The sequence below is a fragment of the Drosophila subpulchrella genome, chromosome 3L (assembly GCF_014743375.2).
Source record: "Drosophila subpulchrella strain 33 F10 #4 breed RU33 chromosome 3L, RU_Dsub_v1.1 Primary Assembly, whole genome shotgun sequence".
NCBI classification, from domain to species: Eukaryota; Metazoa; Arthropoda; class Insecta; order Diptera; family Drosophilidae; genus Drosophila; species Drosophila subpulchrella.
This window is the reverse complement of record NC_050612.1, coordinates 20,886,822-20,904,602: the sequence shown is the minus strand read 5'-3', so window position 1 is coordinate 20,904,602 and position 17,781 is coordinate 20,886,822. Positions and strand designations below refer to the sequence as shown.

At 41.1% G+C, this 17,781-nt stretch overlaps 1 protein-coding gene across 6 annotated transcripts in view; it reads left to right on the top strand.

Moving 5' to 3' along the window:
- LOC119554707 (DNA N6-methyl adenine demethylase) overlaps window positions 1–17,781 on the top strand; it is a 106,274-nt gene that overhangs the window by 23,050 nt on the left and 65,443 nt on the right. For all 6 annotated transcript variants that reach the window (XM_037865718.1, XM_037865717.1, XM_037865715.1 and 3 more), the window contains one exon: window positions 8,849–8,986. In XM_037865718.1, the coding sequence (XP_037721646.1) occupies window positions 8,849–8,986 (138 nt within the window). The remainder of the gene's footprint in view (window positions 1–8,848; window positions 8,987–17,781) is intronic.

Genomic DNA, 17,781 nt, shown 5'->3' with positions numbered 1-17,781 from the left:
GAATAGATAATTGGGATTTGTTAACACAAAATTATAAAAGGTATTCTGTAAATCGAAAATCAATTGTGGTCTTGATAACTTGTGGTAACTTTCTATGATACATTTTAAAAAGGTATACATTAGTAAGATATTTCGGACCTTTCTTAATAAATTTTGAATTTTATATATATTATAAAATCAAATTTTTTAGATAGGCGGAAAATACTCTTTCAATTGTGTTTAAAAAAAAGCTCTTCAGATGCAGATTTCTATGTCAGCTATAAGGTATTAATATAATGAATTATGAATTATAACTGGAATTTAATTTAATATCTTAAAAGTACAAGTTGCTTATACTTCCCCACAAAATGTCCCGTCCTAATTAAGTTATTTAAACCCTGCTGTTCAGAGTATTCAGATCTTCGGAACTTAAAAAACAACTCCTCTTCCATTTAATGCATTTTAATGGTCACTCTTTGGCAGTGGTGGTTAGGAGGAACACGAACCGAGTTTTTGCGGCTCTATCAAATGCAATTTGAAGCGCTGTGCCACGCCCCCTCATCAGCCGCCCGACCCCCGCCCACCCACTTGGACTCTGTCAACTCGAGCGCATTATTTGCATTTCTTGTTTGGTCCACAGTGGATGCGAAAAGTTTCTAGCCCGCATTTTACCAGCTCTTTTTTATTTGCTGTTTGAATATGCAACTGGAATGGCTTTTTAATTTGCGATTCGAGCTGGACATAAATCATTTTTGGATTTCATGCGACGAATTAAAAATTAATGCCGCATCGCAGAGGCTACCGAAAAATGCAATCAGCAGTGTGATAGAGAGATGGCCCATTCTCATATATCCTTTCGTTCGAGGATAGAGGATGAATTCGCTTTTTGCACACAGCACCGGCACATTTTTATCGATTTTCCTCTTGCAATGCAGGCGATGAAATTTTGCAACCCCAAAAACGAGTCTGAATTTTTTCTGCTTTTTTTCACCCCCACCCTGTGGATGGACCACGCACTTTTAGAAAATACCAGAAACGATGGGAAAACTGAGAAAAAAAATAAAAGGAGAAATGAAGGAATAGAGAGGAAGAGTGTGGGTGAAGTGTGGGATGATAGTGCGTGCGTGTGCGTGGAAGCATCGAAAAGGGAGACAAGGAAAAAAATTCGCAATGAGGGTTGAAAATAAATTGCTTTTAATTTGATTTCAACTCAATTAAATCTACGAAATGGAATTTCAAATTAATTCTTTTCTGCCCGTTCGCCTCACTTGGCTCACTTTCAGTGGGAGTATTAGCCCCGCGGCAGCAGCAAAAGCCGGTATCCAGTCCATTATTCTTGGTTGGTCCTGCCAGCAAGTCCGAGTTCGAGTCCGAGTCCCAGTGCTAATGCACTTTCATTAGCACGCATCTGCAATCCCAACCGGGCCAAATATAACTAATTAAGTTCCGTTCCATTGTCCCTTTGCCCTCCTGGGATTTTTGGTCGAATGGCACAGCTGTCCTTGATTGTTTGGCATAAAGGTGCTTGGCTTAATTGGGGAAACTTTTAATTTTAATAATAAAGGCAATTGGTTTAGTCAGGGATTTTGTATTTATGTAGCGCTCTCTGTTTATCAAGTTTTTTGTTTATTAAATTTAACAGCTCTCAATATGTTTTGACAACAAAAGTCTCTATAAAGAACCTAATGACTTGAATGGTTTTAGCCAAAAGGCTCATATCTACCAGATAAATTTGCTAATATACTAAATTAGCATCACTAATCATTGGATATCTTTTCTATATGAACGATTTTCTTAAAAGTTGACAGAGTAGTCTTAATATTTATTGTTTTTGATGGAATACAAATTAAGAAAACAGTTAGTGGTGGAAAAAAATACATAAAAACAGTAAAGCAAGGAACTGCCAGTAGCAAGATAAGAAATATTTAGAAATATATATGATTTTCCTAGTACTGAAACAAAGCAAACAAAGAACCAAATCAGAAAATCAACTTGTAGCTTTTGTAGAGTCAAAAATCCTGTTCCTTTATACCCGTGCACCAGCAAATCTGAGACGCCTTTCAATCCCCTTCTTTCCATCGGCAATTGTTTCCCTTTTCAATTGCTTTGCAAACCCATAAAGCCGCTCAATTAACACCGAGATGCCGATGCTGTTTCCCCCATCTTGATGGTAATAATAAACCCAACCCGAGCCAAGCCAACCCAATCCAATCCAAAACCAGACCCTCGAATTGTGTCACAAGGCAACCGAATGCCCTTTGTTGTGCTTTACCCCTTTTATCACTCATTTCGTGGCCTGTGACTTTCGCCGATGCTTTTTCCGCTTTTTCCGCTACCTCAACAAACAATAAAACGCTCCCCCCCTCTGAACTTGACCTTGATAAATTTGTGAAGTGAGCTTTTTAGCACATATCAAAACGGTTACATCTCAAGGGGGCGCATGGCACACCGAAAGCGGGGGAGAGATTGACATTGAAAATTTCGCATCTAAATTACGTGTAACAAATCGTCGGATGACGCATCTCTACTCTCGCCTCCCCCAGAGAAAGCAGATATGTAGGTATGTATCCCTCGGATATATAACACACATAGGGGTGGCTGCAATTACAATGCCAAATGAAACGAAACTCACCCTCGTGTCGAAATGTTCAGGGATATATATATATAGAGGAAGTCAACCCCCAAAAACAGAAGGGCCAGAGAAAAGTCTGACAGCCGCAATCAAAATGGGATATAAGCCATAAAAAGCAAATCCAACAGGCCTTGGCCCTGGTGAATCATCATCATCATCATCGCCGTCGTCGTCCAGAATTTCTCCAGACGGAATTTTCGGCATCCTTCAAGGACGCCGGGGCTAATCAGAAGGCCCGCCTCCCCCACGAAAGTGATAATCAAAATAAACAGGGCTCAAGGTGGCGAATGTTGGGGGGTTTCGGGTTCGGGTTCGGGGCTCTGGGTGCGATTCCCACAGCGACAACCTTGAAATGTTTTGCCTACGAAAATCGATTTCACTTCCTGGAGGCTGCTTTCGCCCAAAAAGGGTTGTCCTTGACGTGGAAGTAATTAAGGCTTTATTTTGGCTCAGGTCAAGGTTGCGTCGTTGGTAATTTCTCCATTACCCATTCTATTCTCTTCTCACCTTTGTAAATGCACATAATCCACTGAAAACCCAGTTATTATTCAAACGTAACAAGTAAAAGTATTCAAGTACTTAATAGCTTATTAAAAACGTTGGTTAAAAATGTTTAATTTTATGTACTTCAAAGTTACAAGGAATAATTAAGACAAATATAATCATGTAATATAGACGACTTTCTAAATTATGTATTTTAAAATTTATTTCTGTATTGGAACGATAACATTTATAAATCTATCAATCAATAGTGAATAAAGTCATTTTATAAAGCTCATTCCCCCAAAAATGTGTGTTATATGAAAGACTAGTGGTTAAAAATATACCTTTATATACCATTTCATTTGAATAAGGCTGTTAAATCTGAAGAAAATATACACAAATCCAGGATACCCGACTTAACCATTCCGATTCAAGCTCTCACTTTCCCACAGTGTCTGCCCAAAGTGGAGCTGTCGGGGGGTTCGATGTAGGGGCTTTATAATACATCAGCCTCGACGAAGGGTTGCCAAAACTGTGGCACACACATAAACCAAACTTTTTATGGCTCATTAGGAGGGGTAGAAATCGTCGAGGGGTTGTTGTTGTTGTTGTGGTTATTCTCCAGTGGCTTCGCTTCCCCCAAATTGTGTCATAAAAAGCGAACCCGAACCCTCCCCGCTGGCTTTTCCCAACGTGTTGTTGGGATCCGGATTCCGGATCCTACCACAAAGTCAATTGGCCTAGGTCAGTGCTCGGTTTTTGGCCCATTTGTGTGCGTGTGGCCTGTTGTGCCAACCGCAGAAACCCAGACTCAAATTCGAGTTTGGGGGCTACCTGTTGCTCGACTCCCGTTGTTACGAGAGCCCCAGGACTCTCTGCCATCCATCGAAACAAGTGAGCCACCGGCGGGCTTTTTGAGCAGCTCATTATGGCATCGCAGCAGCTGCCACCTGCCTGCCTTTTAATAAAAACTAATAGCCCCAATTAAGTCGACATGCGTTTTGTGCTCTTGCATTGTTGGCGCTAATAAAGTCAACACAGAAAAAACCACGCTGCAGTTAATGGAAAAAAGCCAGGCACCGGGCTTTGTGTGCCTTTCGACAGGAAGCTACGAAAAAATTGATTTAAAGAAGGTTTCTTCTCGAGGTTCATAAACTGTCATCGATTTTTTTGGCGAGGAAATGACGAAGCTTTCATCACAGGACTTTATGCATGTGTTTTTTCGCCGTCTGCAGGGTTGGTTTTCTTTTTTTTGCCTGCCTTGTGTGCTTTCTGGGTTGCCTACTTTTGGCCCTATTTTTATAGGTCGTTGGCCTCGTTTTTACTGCTTTTTGGGGGCTTCTTTAAGTCGATTGTCTGTATTTCTTTTCTTTTAGCTTTGCTGGCAAGTTTTTCTAGCTTGAATTATGAGGCGTTTAGGAGCGTAATGTTTATTTTATAAGGGAATATGTTGATGTTATTGTCTGTAGTTTAACAAATGTTTGTTTTATGTTTGTGGCAATGAATTATAAATCTTGGTAAAAAATAAACAAATAAATAATAATGAGTTCCTTACATATATCCCTTGAAAATAACCTTTAATTATTTTCTATGCAATTAAAGCAATTTATTTATAAAATCTCCCTGCATAAAAAGCACCACCCGTATAATAAATTGGTAAATGGCTTGAATCAGTGTGTAATGTCTTAGTTAAGACATACACAACAAAAGCCTTGAGTACAATCAAGATGTAAAACATCTTGAACCAAATTGATTTCCAATTTAAAAATCCTCTACAGTCACCTTTAAAATATTTCCTCTCTTTTCAAACTCAAAAACTTATCCGAACCGAGCACAACTGTACCAATTGCACTCGCTGCTTAACATTGTCGTATCGGTTTCACCCGAAAACACCTCAAGATCTCCCGAAGGCTGCAACTAAATTTAGACGCCACCGAGAGCCAACCCCAACTCGCAGTAATCCCAGATACCAGATCCCCAGATCCCCAGACTCCAGTCACCAGTCTCCAGGCCCAGTGACATCGTCTCCATCTTCCTTTTTCCATCTTGTGGCAGTCTTTTCATCATTGGGGGGCTGCAACTGGCACGCTCTCAACTGCGACTGTGAATGCAACTGTGTGACTTTTACTTTGGCTCTGCATTAAAATAATTGCTTCCGAAATGACAACTGCTGCTAAAATTGAAAAGTGCCCTGTACGCAGACGCATTTTGTTCCCAGTTCCCCGATCTCCGATTCCCGATTCCCCGATTCCCGGGTTCCCACTTCCCTGGTCGCCCCCAAAAGGTTGACGTTCTGGCAACATGTGTGCGCGCCTGCGCGTGCCAACAATGTAAATGCAGCTTGGCGATGGAGATGGTGTATGTACAGTGTGGGGTTGATTTGGGGAGAAAATGGACCACTGAGAAAAATATTCTTACAACTTTATAATTTCTATTTATAGGAGTTAAAATGTATAACCAATATACAGACATCCTTTTTTCATTTCATTATAAAGAAAAATATTAAATCCTTGATGATGTATAGCTCCCATGATTGTATCTTGATAAACTGGTGATACCATGTGTGCAAATTTGAAGATCTTACAAGATATCAGGCCTATAAAATATTTTAAATTCTAGTATCATTCAATCTTTTAAATATATACATCACATTTACCTTAAAAAAATCTTTGAGCTCTCAGCCAAACCCAAGAAAATATTATTTATCAATAATACACAAGTTGATATTGTGTCCCTTATTTCACAAAGTTCCATAACATTCTTTCCTATGATTATATCCTTGCCAAGTTTAAATTCGGAATTTTTAGAACCCACTTCAAACAAGCAACCTTCAGTCAAGGCTCAGGCCTCAATTTCTCGCAGTGTCTACGATGGCGTCGCTTATTTACCGTTAAGATGCAGCGGCTGTCAATCAGCCACCGAAAAGACTCAGACAAGGGCATTCCACAGGCACTCCTGCGAAGCTGTCTGGATCCGATTGGGATCCATATGTCGCCTCCCCGTTCCCTCTTCCACTCCCCGATCTATTTTTGAACAACTGTGGAGCTCTGGGCACGCCTGCGCACACACTCCAATGTACACATGTACATCCATTATTTCCATTTTCAATTTTAGCTCTCCAACTTTACCGTTTGTTTCCACGCTTTCCCAGCACTTTGCCTAATGGTTCTTTCGAGACCCGATCGCGTCTCAGTCTTTTTTTCCACGGCTCTGATATTTACGACCCTGCGCCGGAAATAGATTTTGAGTTTGGTTCAACAGGCGGCCTACAGCCTTCTTCATGCTTATTGGAATTATCTATGGTTTCGGTATCCATATGTTCCTTGTACATTGAAGTAATTAAATATGGCAGCCAGTTTCCTCAGAGGTTAAATGTCATTATTCAACTGCATGGCTCTGATCCTGTGGGAGCGGAAAATGAATTTTGGGGATCAGGATGAGTAGATGTTTTGTGTGATTCAAGGGAAAAGGAACGTTGATTTATTAGACGGAGGAAAACCAATACCATTTTTGGACTTACATGTTCTTCTTACTATACAAAAAGGAACCTCATCTTTGCTTTATTTATATTTGTTATTTGAAGACTAAACATATAACTATATTATAGTTTGTTCTGCCTCCTGTACAAGATTTGAGGTATACCTCTTACTAGCTAGATATTTTTTTATCCCCGTCACTAGGAACACACCCTTAAAATGTAAAATCATAGTTCCTCTTCTTGCCCTGGAGGATGTAGCTGATTTTTACACTACCGCTTTTTTTAAATTAGTAAGAACGGAATGTAAGTAAAATTTAAAATTTCTGACTTTAAAAATCAAGACAGAGGACTTCTAACTCAAAATTTAAATATTGTATAAGCAGGATATATATATGAGACAAAGAAGAACGAAAGCTTTATCCGATCAGATTCTTTCTTAAAACTTCTTTTATCAAAAACCCGCAAGTCAACACACAAAAAATGTATATCAAAATTTGTGAAAAAAATGATTATACTTTCGACTAAGCCAACACCCTTTTTACTGACTTTATATGTGTACAGATAGGCACCTTAACTTACAATCGCTGTCAGAATGAACTGCTTGCATTTGAATTTGAATTGGCGCCAAATGTAAGGCGCCTCTACCGGTCTTATCTGAAACCAATAAAAGTGTGCTTCCGGTCTTTCAATTCGCTCTGAATTCGCTTCGTCTTGTCGCAAAGTCGCCGTTTCCGCAGCGAATTCCTTGGACTTGAACCATTGCGTAGCGCCACCTAGCGTGTGAGTCTTGGACCAATTTTTGGTTTGTGTCTGATCCATTGTGCACAATACAGTCTTAAATTTCTAATGTAGATAAAATGTAAGGTACATTTTTTTTACACTAAACTACTTACAGTAAATTTCGTTCTGCGGAAGTGTTATCGAATATCGATGAATGTATCGTTATCGCTAGGTTCGAACGTACTTAACGGCTGATAATCGCTAGCGAAAAAAAGGAACTATTTAATTTAAACTAAATTAATGTATTAAACTCATTTAGAAATATAAAAATTGACTTAAATCGGAACATTTAGCAGGACGTCGTCAATGGCAACAAAAGAGCTAAGTCTAAGTCAATTCTAAAAAAAGTTATGTTTCTTGCAACTATCGTCAAGTTTTTTTTCTTGAATTAAAAAATGTTTTAGCTTAAAAAAAGCGAAGGGTGTTTTAATCTCCTAGCATTAATATTTATACCCGTTACTCGTAGAGTAAAAGGGTATACTAGATTCGTCGGAAAGTATGTAACAGGCAGAAGGAAGCGTTTCCGACCCCATAAAGTATATATATTCTTGATCAGGATCACTAGCCGAGTCGATCTAGCCATGTCCGTCTGTCCGTCTGTCCGTCTGTCCGTCTGTCCGTCTGTCCGTCTGTCCGTATGAACGCTGAGATCTCGAAAACTATAAGAGCTACAATACTGGGATTTGGCATGCAATTTCCTGAGATTCCTGCGCAGCGCAAGTTTATTTCAAAAGAGTGCCACGCCCACTCTAACGCCCACAAACCGCCCAAAACTGTGGATCCTACAGTTTTGATGCTAGAATAAAAATTTTAACTGAAATGTATTGTTCTCATCAATACCTTCCGACTGACCCAAAAAAAAGTCTGCCACGCCCACTATAACGCCCACAAACCGCCCACAAACTTCAAAAAATCGTAAATATGAACGCGGATATCTCGGAAAATATCAAAGATAGAGAAACGGGATTTCAGATTTAGATTCCGTAGGTGTAAGCGCAGCGCAAGTTTGTTACGCGAATATGCCACGCCCACTCTAACGCCCACAAACCGCCCAAATCTGTGGCGCCCACAATTTTTATGCTAGATAAAAAATGTTAACTGAAATGTATTGGTCTCGTCAATACCTATCGATTGATCTAAATGAAGTTTGCCACGCCCACTCTAACGCCCACAAACCGCCCAAGCCTGTGGCGCCCACAATTTTCGTGCTAGATAAAAAATGTAAACTGAAATGTATTGGTCTCGTCAATACCTATCGATTGATTTAAAAAAAACTTTGCCACGCCCACTCTAACGCCCACAACGCTTAAATCTGTCTACCGCCGGTAGGTGGCGCATTTGCTGCTTGCATATCTCCATTTTCCTTTGGTCCCTTTAGCTGAGTAACGGGTATCTGATAGTCGAGGTACTCGACTATAGCGTTCTTCCTTGTTTTTATTAAAATGTAATGTATTAGTAAAAAGCAAAATACTTATATATCTTCTCTATCTTTGCAGATCGCCTTTGGAGCCGATGGTCAGCCCGTTCGACCCGATTCGAAACGCGGCCGGGGCAAGGGAAAGTCCTCTGGTTCCGGCAATGGATCGGTTAACGCCACAGGTATCGCCGCCGGCAATGGAACACCAACAACTGGGGTAAGTGACGACAACTCGCCTTTATTGCCCAACCAGAAGCCCAGAAGCCCACCTCTCCACATTTTATTCATGGGAACTAATTAAGTCACGCGACGACACTCGCAGACAGACTGTCTGCGGTCGAGGGATTGCCCAGGCCCAGGTCCCACACTCCAGGCCAGACCCATCCACATCCACATCCAGACCCTCAATCCCCAAGTCCCAAGCCCCAAACCCCAGATTCCAGATACCCAGACCCCTTCACGGACCACCAGTCTTTATTCGCGGCATGCCACAGCAACGTTTTCCACGTCATCACGCCCGTCGCCACTTGCTTTGTTTGTTCAGGGCAATACACTGGGAGAAACTGGTTATCTGTAAGGCTAATCTGGCTTAAAACTATTCTTAAATAATATTTATTTTGGAAGGAATTTGAATTTGAATGATCTTTAGAAAGTTTGAGTTAAACTTAAGGCATAAATGCATTCTTCATTAAAACTAAACGCTACTGGACTTTTCCTTTTGTAACCAACAATATCCTACTGTTAATTCCAAATACACATTTTAAAAATAGTTGGAGCTTAAATATTTACCGTTTTTGTTGGATATTCTTAAAAACATTTTTTTTTATGTGTAAATTATTTTTAAAAGATTTTAAAATCTTGTTAAATTTTTGGTGACCAACATTAAATAAATTGAATGACTTATAGAGAACTCAAGGTAATGATTGATTATATATTTATTCCTACAACACAATGATTTAATCATTTCAACACAATGCACTCACTGGGAACCGAAAAATCGTTTTTGAAGTTGTAGCAAAAAATTTGATTTTAGACTTCAGAAAGATATTTCAAAATTGAGTTCAAAAGGCTAAATTTTGATTTAATGAATTTTCTTATTAGTAATCAGTTAGGCTAATTAAGATATTTTTATATCGCTTTAGAGATTTATCTTATGTGTTATTTTGGATACCATTTTGGAAATGATAATTTCACAAAGTGAAAATTCCTAAACCATCACAAAATTGTCCTCTGTGCAGGGTAGACATAGCAACCAGACATAATCTCCGCCGCAGGCAACCGACCGCACGTAGCTGGGGGTCACCACCATAAAAACCTGCCAGCAGAGGGAAAAAATAACAGCCGAACAGGGCAGACAAAGTTGCGCCTTCTGTGTTGACTTGCTCAAAGGCGAGCTTGCGCCGTGCCACTTGTGCTGCGGATTGTGGATGTGGATGTGGCAGCCACAAGCCGCACGTAGCAGCCAGAAACCAGAGGCAAAGACCCAGGAGCCACCAGCCAACAGCCAACAGCCAAGAGCCCGCAGCCCAGAGGATGGCTACTTATTGTTGCCAGGGTCTGGGTCTCTTTTTTCCCGTCTCCGCATCCGTCGCCCTGGGAAACTCTCTGTGGGACCACCACCTCTTTGCCGACTTTGCCTTTCTTGGGGAAACCCGGGAAAGCGCCAGTGGATGCCACTGCCAGTGACTTTGACCTTTGACGGGACGGATCGGCCGGGGGATTTCCCTTTCAGCAGCTCACGCAACAGCTCCTCGGTGTCAGTCCTCCATGTCGTTGCGATTTCAAGGTCGGCAGCGTCGTAAAAACATGACACAAGCTAATACGGTGTATGAATGTTACATAATACAGTGAATGCCAGCCACAAGGGTCTTGAGCTTCGGTGACAGCGGCATTTAAATTGGGGATATCTTTTTTTGGCACTCCCACATAAAAGAGAATCATTTTAGCCAATAAAATAATAAAGTTGTCTTGGGTTAAATGACCTTTGAAATTTGCTTTATTTTTGACTAACTTAATGGTTTATATTGTGATGACTCTTTAAAATCAATCTAGTCAGTTAGTCCAATATCAAGCAAGTGTCGTAAAGCCTTAAAACTACAAGATTAATTATCTTTACTGAGAATATGATCTATTCGTTAAAAATAAATACTTCAAAATATTTATTGAAGTACTTTTACAGACAATATTCTGAGAGAGATAGAAATATTAATGTAAACGTTTTATAAAAATAAGATAATATATTAATAGGTTACTTGTCAGATCGGTTCCATCATTTTTACATGTTTAATGAAATACTTTATTTCCACTCCCTCCAACGTTTGTCACTTGTTATTCCTTAATGAAATCTCCTTCCACACAAGGAGTTACCCCTGTACAGTCAGCTCATCTATCCGGCTCATCACTCAAGCCAATTTATGCCGAGTGGAGTGGAGTGGAGTGCCTTCCCCAGGCCATCAGTCTAAGCCAACGTTTTGTTTGGCAAGTGGCATGTGGCTGGTGGCAACATCTGCGTCTGGAGGCGACTTGCCTCCAATGGAGCGTTGATTATGTCGTCACAGCGCCTGAGACTTCGAGACTCCCCGTGGAGCCACACACACACATAGAAGCCCATAAAAATGGCAACCAGACATCCTCATCCAGCACTGAATCTGAATCACGTGTGGCTCCGGTGGCCATAAAATCAGCAACAGGTTGTCGTCCTGGTCCTTTGGCTGCGATTTTCCCGAGCTGGGGGAGAACCACTAGAAATTTCCTCAAGTTTTGCGGCAGTCCTCTGTCTTTTCCCCTTCATTTTCCCCCGCTGAGTGCAACACTTGCAAAGTTTTCCTTTGGCAAATGTTCCCAAAGGGGGAAAGTGAAGTGAAGTTTTTGGTGGCCCAGTGACACGGACACAGAACCAGAAACACGGCTACTACTTCATTTTTTCCTGCTGCTGCTGCTCCTGCTTCTGTTGTTGCCACTGAATTCAGGTCGCGTTGCATTTGCCAGGAAATCCTGATGCCCCACCTTTGCCACCTCCCCTTGCGACATTTCAACGTGCACACGATGGGACAAAAAAACAGTAATAGAGGAGCCGGCAAAGGCAAATCCATTGGCAGCACACGGGGCATTGGGATTTGGCCAAGGACGAGCCCGGAAAGCTGCTGCATTTCCATGGTCAGGGACATTGCCATTCCATCCTGCCCGAAGTCCCACTCCGCGAAACTCCGCTGGCGGCACGCTTTGACGCCTGCAACGCGGACCTGGGCATCGCATCCTACACTGGGAAAAATCATGGAAAATTTTCACTAAATAAAATTTAATTTAATAAATATTATTTTTAAAGCATAAAATCTGAAATATTAGTGGCTTTCCATAAAAAATACATTTAAATCTCAAAATATTTAATTAATACTTGTGACTTATTATACAAACCAAAAGTAAAATATTTCTTTAGGAATGGTAAATACTCATACATTCTATAAAGATTCAACCCTGGATTTCTTATTTTACAAAAAAAAAGTGTTAAAACTTTAAAAGAAAATAATTTGAGATCGGATTAATTTAAATACTAAAGTCCTTATTAGGCAAGATAATCATAATTCTTATCTTTAGGATTGATATATATACTTTTTAGCCATTTTCCCCATCAGCATTTTTTAAAGAAGACTTAAAATTTAATTATAAGAAAATAAACCGGCTTACAAATTAATAAACTTTATTGGTCAGGAAAATCCCAAAATCTCTAGAATCAATTTACAGATATCATTCGTTTTTCCCGTGCACCTTTTGGCCTTCATGTTCATGTTTGCCTGCAGTTACCAACATTTTTGGCCAGGCAGTCAGCCAGTTAGCCATTGTTCAGTCCAACCGGGTCGCGGATTGGGTCGCATTGGGTTGAAATGGAGCCGCGCTGAGTTGAGTCGGGTTTTTGGCTTTGATGGCCTCGATAGTCCAGCTCCGCAGTCGGCGATTCAGGGTCGCCATGTCGGCCCTGTCCTTTTGGCCAACGGCAACATCAGCGACAGCGACTTGTTGCACTTCCCACTCCTTGACTCCCACTCCCCCCTCTTTTTTAACCAGGTCTTTATCCTCTCCCATCTGGCTGCGAATCTGCATATACATGGGCTTATGCGGAATGCGGCTGGAGTTTGTCATCCCGGCCAATGGGGACAACACTCTGCCGCAGGAAAGGGGTTTGCCTTTTAAAAATTGAATCAATTATTGAGAAGATTTATGGGGAACAGGGAAATATATATAAGCTTTCTGGCATCTATGATTAACAAACGAAATCCACAAAAAGTCAGTATATATATAGAGTTGAGTGAGTGCTTAAAATAAGCAATTACAAATATTAGGAAGCAATATGATCAAAGCCATTAAAAATATTAAATTCACTTTTTAAGTAAGATGCACCTATAACAAATAATCTAGGATGTTTAAAAAAATATTTAGAATATAGAAAACACTCCCAAACTTTGTATTTTAAGTGTGCAATAATTTCCCAAGCCACATTAAAATTAAAAACCATTTTTGTAGCTGTGTGCTCTGCACATTTACGATGCATTTTTTAAAACGGCACCTCCTTTCGCCCCTGCTCAACCCACAACCACCCACCATTCTTGTTGTGAGTGGTTTTTTTGTTTCTTTTTTTATGGCGTTGGCGTTTTTCTGGCTGGGAATGGGGCCATTCCAGCTACCGAATGCCGGCTACTGGCGACCAAAGCCCCCGTCCAGCGCCCCTGGCAATTAGTCAACACATGCCCGGCGATGCAATCAGGCTGTCACAATGTTTGGACATGGACATGGCACGCAAAGGGGGGGGGGGGGGCTGGGCGCAGAGGCTTTAAGAGTGAGGAGGGGCCACTTCAATTGGCAGCCGACTCGTGCACTTAACGTCTAATTAGGCGGCGCCTGCTGAAAAGCAGCTCAACGGGTTCCTTCCTCTGGTTGGCAATGTCAAAGCGAAGGCTTTTTAAGACTTTGGCCACACCTTGGCCATCACTCAAAAAATAAAAAAAAGGCAGAAAAAACAAACAGAAGTTGCAGTCTGTGGGGCAGACATAATCGTAAATGCCAACATGTCGGCGCCAAGTTGGCTGGCATGGCTACCTCAGTGGCACAGTACCACCAACCGTGACAGCAGCAACATCTACGGCAACAGCGGCAGCAGCAGCAGCAGCAGCAACAGGGACAGCAGCAACATGAACAGCAGCAACATGAAACACCAAGGGGACTCCTACGTGCGATGGCGATACAAGAGCTTACAAACAGCTCGTAAAAAACAGAAAAACAGACCCACGGCCCGTGGCATCAGCATCAGCTTCAGATTCAGCTTTGGCTCCACCAGCAGCAGCAGCAGGCGGCAGGCAGACAATTTGTCGTCCAACTGTCCGCATTGGAGGCACCGGCAACACCAGGGATAGCAGCAGCAACACTTGCTGCACAGGGAGAAAAAATGAGGAAAATCACACAGTCCTTACCTGAAACAAACAGAAAAAGTCAAGCAGATAGATAAATATAGAGAAAAAGTCAATCGAATCAGGGGAAAAAAACATTTCTAAATAGGAACAAATATAAATATATCAAAGAAATATTCAGAAACAATATATAAATGAAAGAGTGGATTTTACAAAACAAAAGATATCTTTCTTGAATTTTTTGAGATCTAAAATATTTATTTCCTACCTAAAAACTAATAAAAATAAAAAATAATGTGCGGTAAATATAATTTTTATATTTATTATATTACCTAATATTCAATTAGAAGGAGGGAATTTATAATATTTTCCTTTGTTAAATCCCCTCCTGCTCCTGATATCCCTAGCTATTTCTCGCAGTGCATTGGCTGGTGTCCCAAACTGTAAGAGGAGACGGGCGACAGAACAGGGCGACTTTTGGCACACGCAGCACGTGAGCCGGGCAACCTGTCTGCAGTGGCTTCTGTCGTTCCGTCCTCCTGTCCTGCTGGCATGGCACTTCCACGTCCCCAGTCCCCAGTCCCATCCCCATACCCATCCCCGTACCTTCCCCGGTCTCGTTTTTCCGTTTATGAAAGACCAAAAGGACGGACGGACCGGCAGGCGATCCCGTGTGGGTCTTAAGTCGAACAATGAAAGCGCTGAAAGCGGCCACGCAACTGTTGCTTTTGCTGTTTCAGTTGCTGTTGCTGCAAACGGGACACGCCTGCGGCACCTTCATTGAAATCCAAGCCAAGAGGGCCGGGGGAAAAGGCCGAAATGGAATAAATACAAAAAAAAAGGCCAAGGCAATGGCAAAGGAGCACAGGGAAAGCAGTCCCAGACCCAGACCCAGACCAGACCCATGATCCAATGTCAAGGTTGCGCCGTTTGTTGTGGGTCAAGGTCGTGGGCGAAAGGCCATGAAAATACCCTCAAAAAGCGGAAGCGCACGCCCTCGTCTAATAATAAAAAGGGCGATGAGCTTAATTTAACCCTTTTCCGGGTTGATGTCCTTTCCAGTGCCTCGTCCTTTGGCACGCGCCCGGGCACTTGACCCTTTTTGGCCGGCGACTGTTGCTCGAACATCCTTGAGAGTCAAATCCAGTCAACCCAAAAAAAAAAAAAACAAAAATAAAAAAAAAAAAAGGTCCTTGCCACCGCATCCTTGCTGGTGTCGTCAACCTTTTGTGAGCCGCTGACTCGCAACTTTCTGCTTTCTCCGGTTTGCTTTTTTCTCTGTTTTTGTGCGTCTCGTTAGCCACTTTATCAACTGTTGCTTGGGGCGGCATTTGCATGTCCTTTTTCAGCCGGGGTATCCTTTTTTTCTCAGCCAGACAAGTCTGCCGGGCGTCTGCCCTGAAAGGTTTCCTTTTTGGCCAACCAGTTGATTGACCTTCTTCAGAGGATTTTCACTTGCCCCTTTGCCTTTCCTCATTTCCTCCTTTTCAAGCTCTATATCGCATCTCCTTTTTAATTATTTAAGGACATTCCTGGTTGTTTGCGTGTGTGTGTGTGCTTGTGACATTTGGCAAATGAAAACTTCAACTCAATTTCCAGGTTCAATTTTCGCTTTAATATTTTCGTTTGTTTGACTTGTCGTTTTGCTTAATTAATTTTCTTGGCTGCTACAATGAAATTTACAACTTTTAACGCACACTCCAACACACAAAAAAGGAAGAGCACTTCCGTTTCCTGCTTACACACACACACACGCACTCTAAGGCACCGACTTACACAGAGGCTAAATTGCAGCAATAAATTTGAAATTCAATTTAAAATGAACATAAATTGCTTCAACTTTCGAAGCTTGTCATTTTTAAAAAACATTTTTCAACTAACACACTGGCACAAACACAACACACACAAACAGCCAGCCGAACGAACACACACATAAATCGCATTAAGCGCTTTAAGGCACAAAATACTGCCATAAAAATCGTTTGCTCGTTAATTTCTTGTGTATTTGTGTGCGTGCTTTATTTTTTGTTGTTTACTGCCTTGTCTTACGCGTCCCCAGCCACCCACAGCCACCCCCATTTCCCCATTTTCCCCGCCATTTCCCCGGCTTTCCACCGTACATAATGGCAGCCAGCTTCAGCTCCAGCTTCCTCCTATATACACTTGATAAATGTGCATGGCAGCGACACATACACACACACATTCAAGGATTCATATATACACTCAAATATATATAGATATCTATATGTATAAATGTATATACCTATAGCTATATTGGACAAAAAGTAAGCGAAGAAAATGAAGGCAAAACACTGGCAAGAAAATTGAACTCAATTGATACCCAGCTGATTTTTTTGCACAGAATGCGATGGGTTTTTGGGAATGGTATTATATATATTATTATAAAATATTATTATAGCGGTTTAAAGGTAGTTATAAAAAAAGCAAACTGTTAGATTATTAAAAATTAATATACTATATTAAATAATTCTTGTTCAAAGTATATTCTGATTAGTTTCAAGGTTGTATTTATAAAAAATGTAAAAATAATAAATAGAAAAAATAAAATAAATAATGATGAGCCAGAATATATAAAAGAATTATATTATAGTACTTAACCAAGACTATGATCCAATTTTTAATATGAAAATTCGGAAAATGTCAAAGTAGAATACGTACCAAGATTTATATATATTCTAGATTAATTTTAAAATTAACTAATGGTAAATTAAGTGTTATATTTAATATTTAATACACAGAAGCATAGGAAAACCTGCCTGGAAAATCTCAGCATACCCCTATTAAACACAATAGGTATTCCGCAAGTTGTAGATGGAAATGGAGGTGGCGATGGCGATGACGATGGCAGCAGTAAAGCTTTTCAATTGCCACCCCCACACAAATGCGCGTCTATAATGCCTTATATAAACCAACTCTCTCCGCCCACTACCACCCAACCTCCCCCCCCCCCCCACATGTGTGTGTGTGTGTATCTGTGTGTCTGTCTGAGTGCTCAGCTCAGTGGTGTTGAGGTTGGGTGGTTTTTGCGAGGGGTTGGGGCCTCTCGCTTTAATTTTGGCATGCATTAAGTGCGCTCCTGGGGGTTGTTTCCCGTTATTATTCCGTAGATATATTTTTTTTGGGTGTGTAATATATTTGCCTTGAAGTTGCAGTGTAGGGCTTTAAATTTTTCATTGCCTACTTACGCGGGCATTTTGGCTAATTGATGTTGGCCAATTGCAACCCCACCGCCTCTTCATTCCCTCTCCCTCTCCCTCTCTCTCTGTCTCACTCTCTCTTCGAGTCTTGCTGTCTATATCTATATGGGAATATATCCTTCTACTCACATGTGAAGTCTGCCAGACAGACTCACACAGATACACCCACACAACGAACGGCTTTTGTCTGCGATTAGTTGCAACCCTTAAAATGCCTGCATTGCTCATACGACCCGTTGAACGCTTTTTGCCGGCCATTCTGCTTTGTTTTGCCCGTCTGCGTCTTCTGGCGGAGTCAACTTTTTGCCACGTACACACTACTGCAACTAATTTTCTTTGTTTTTCAATATTCCGGCGATTCTCTTTGTCTGGCCACCCGCTCTCTATATATAAAA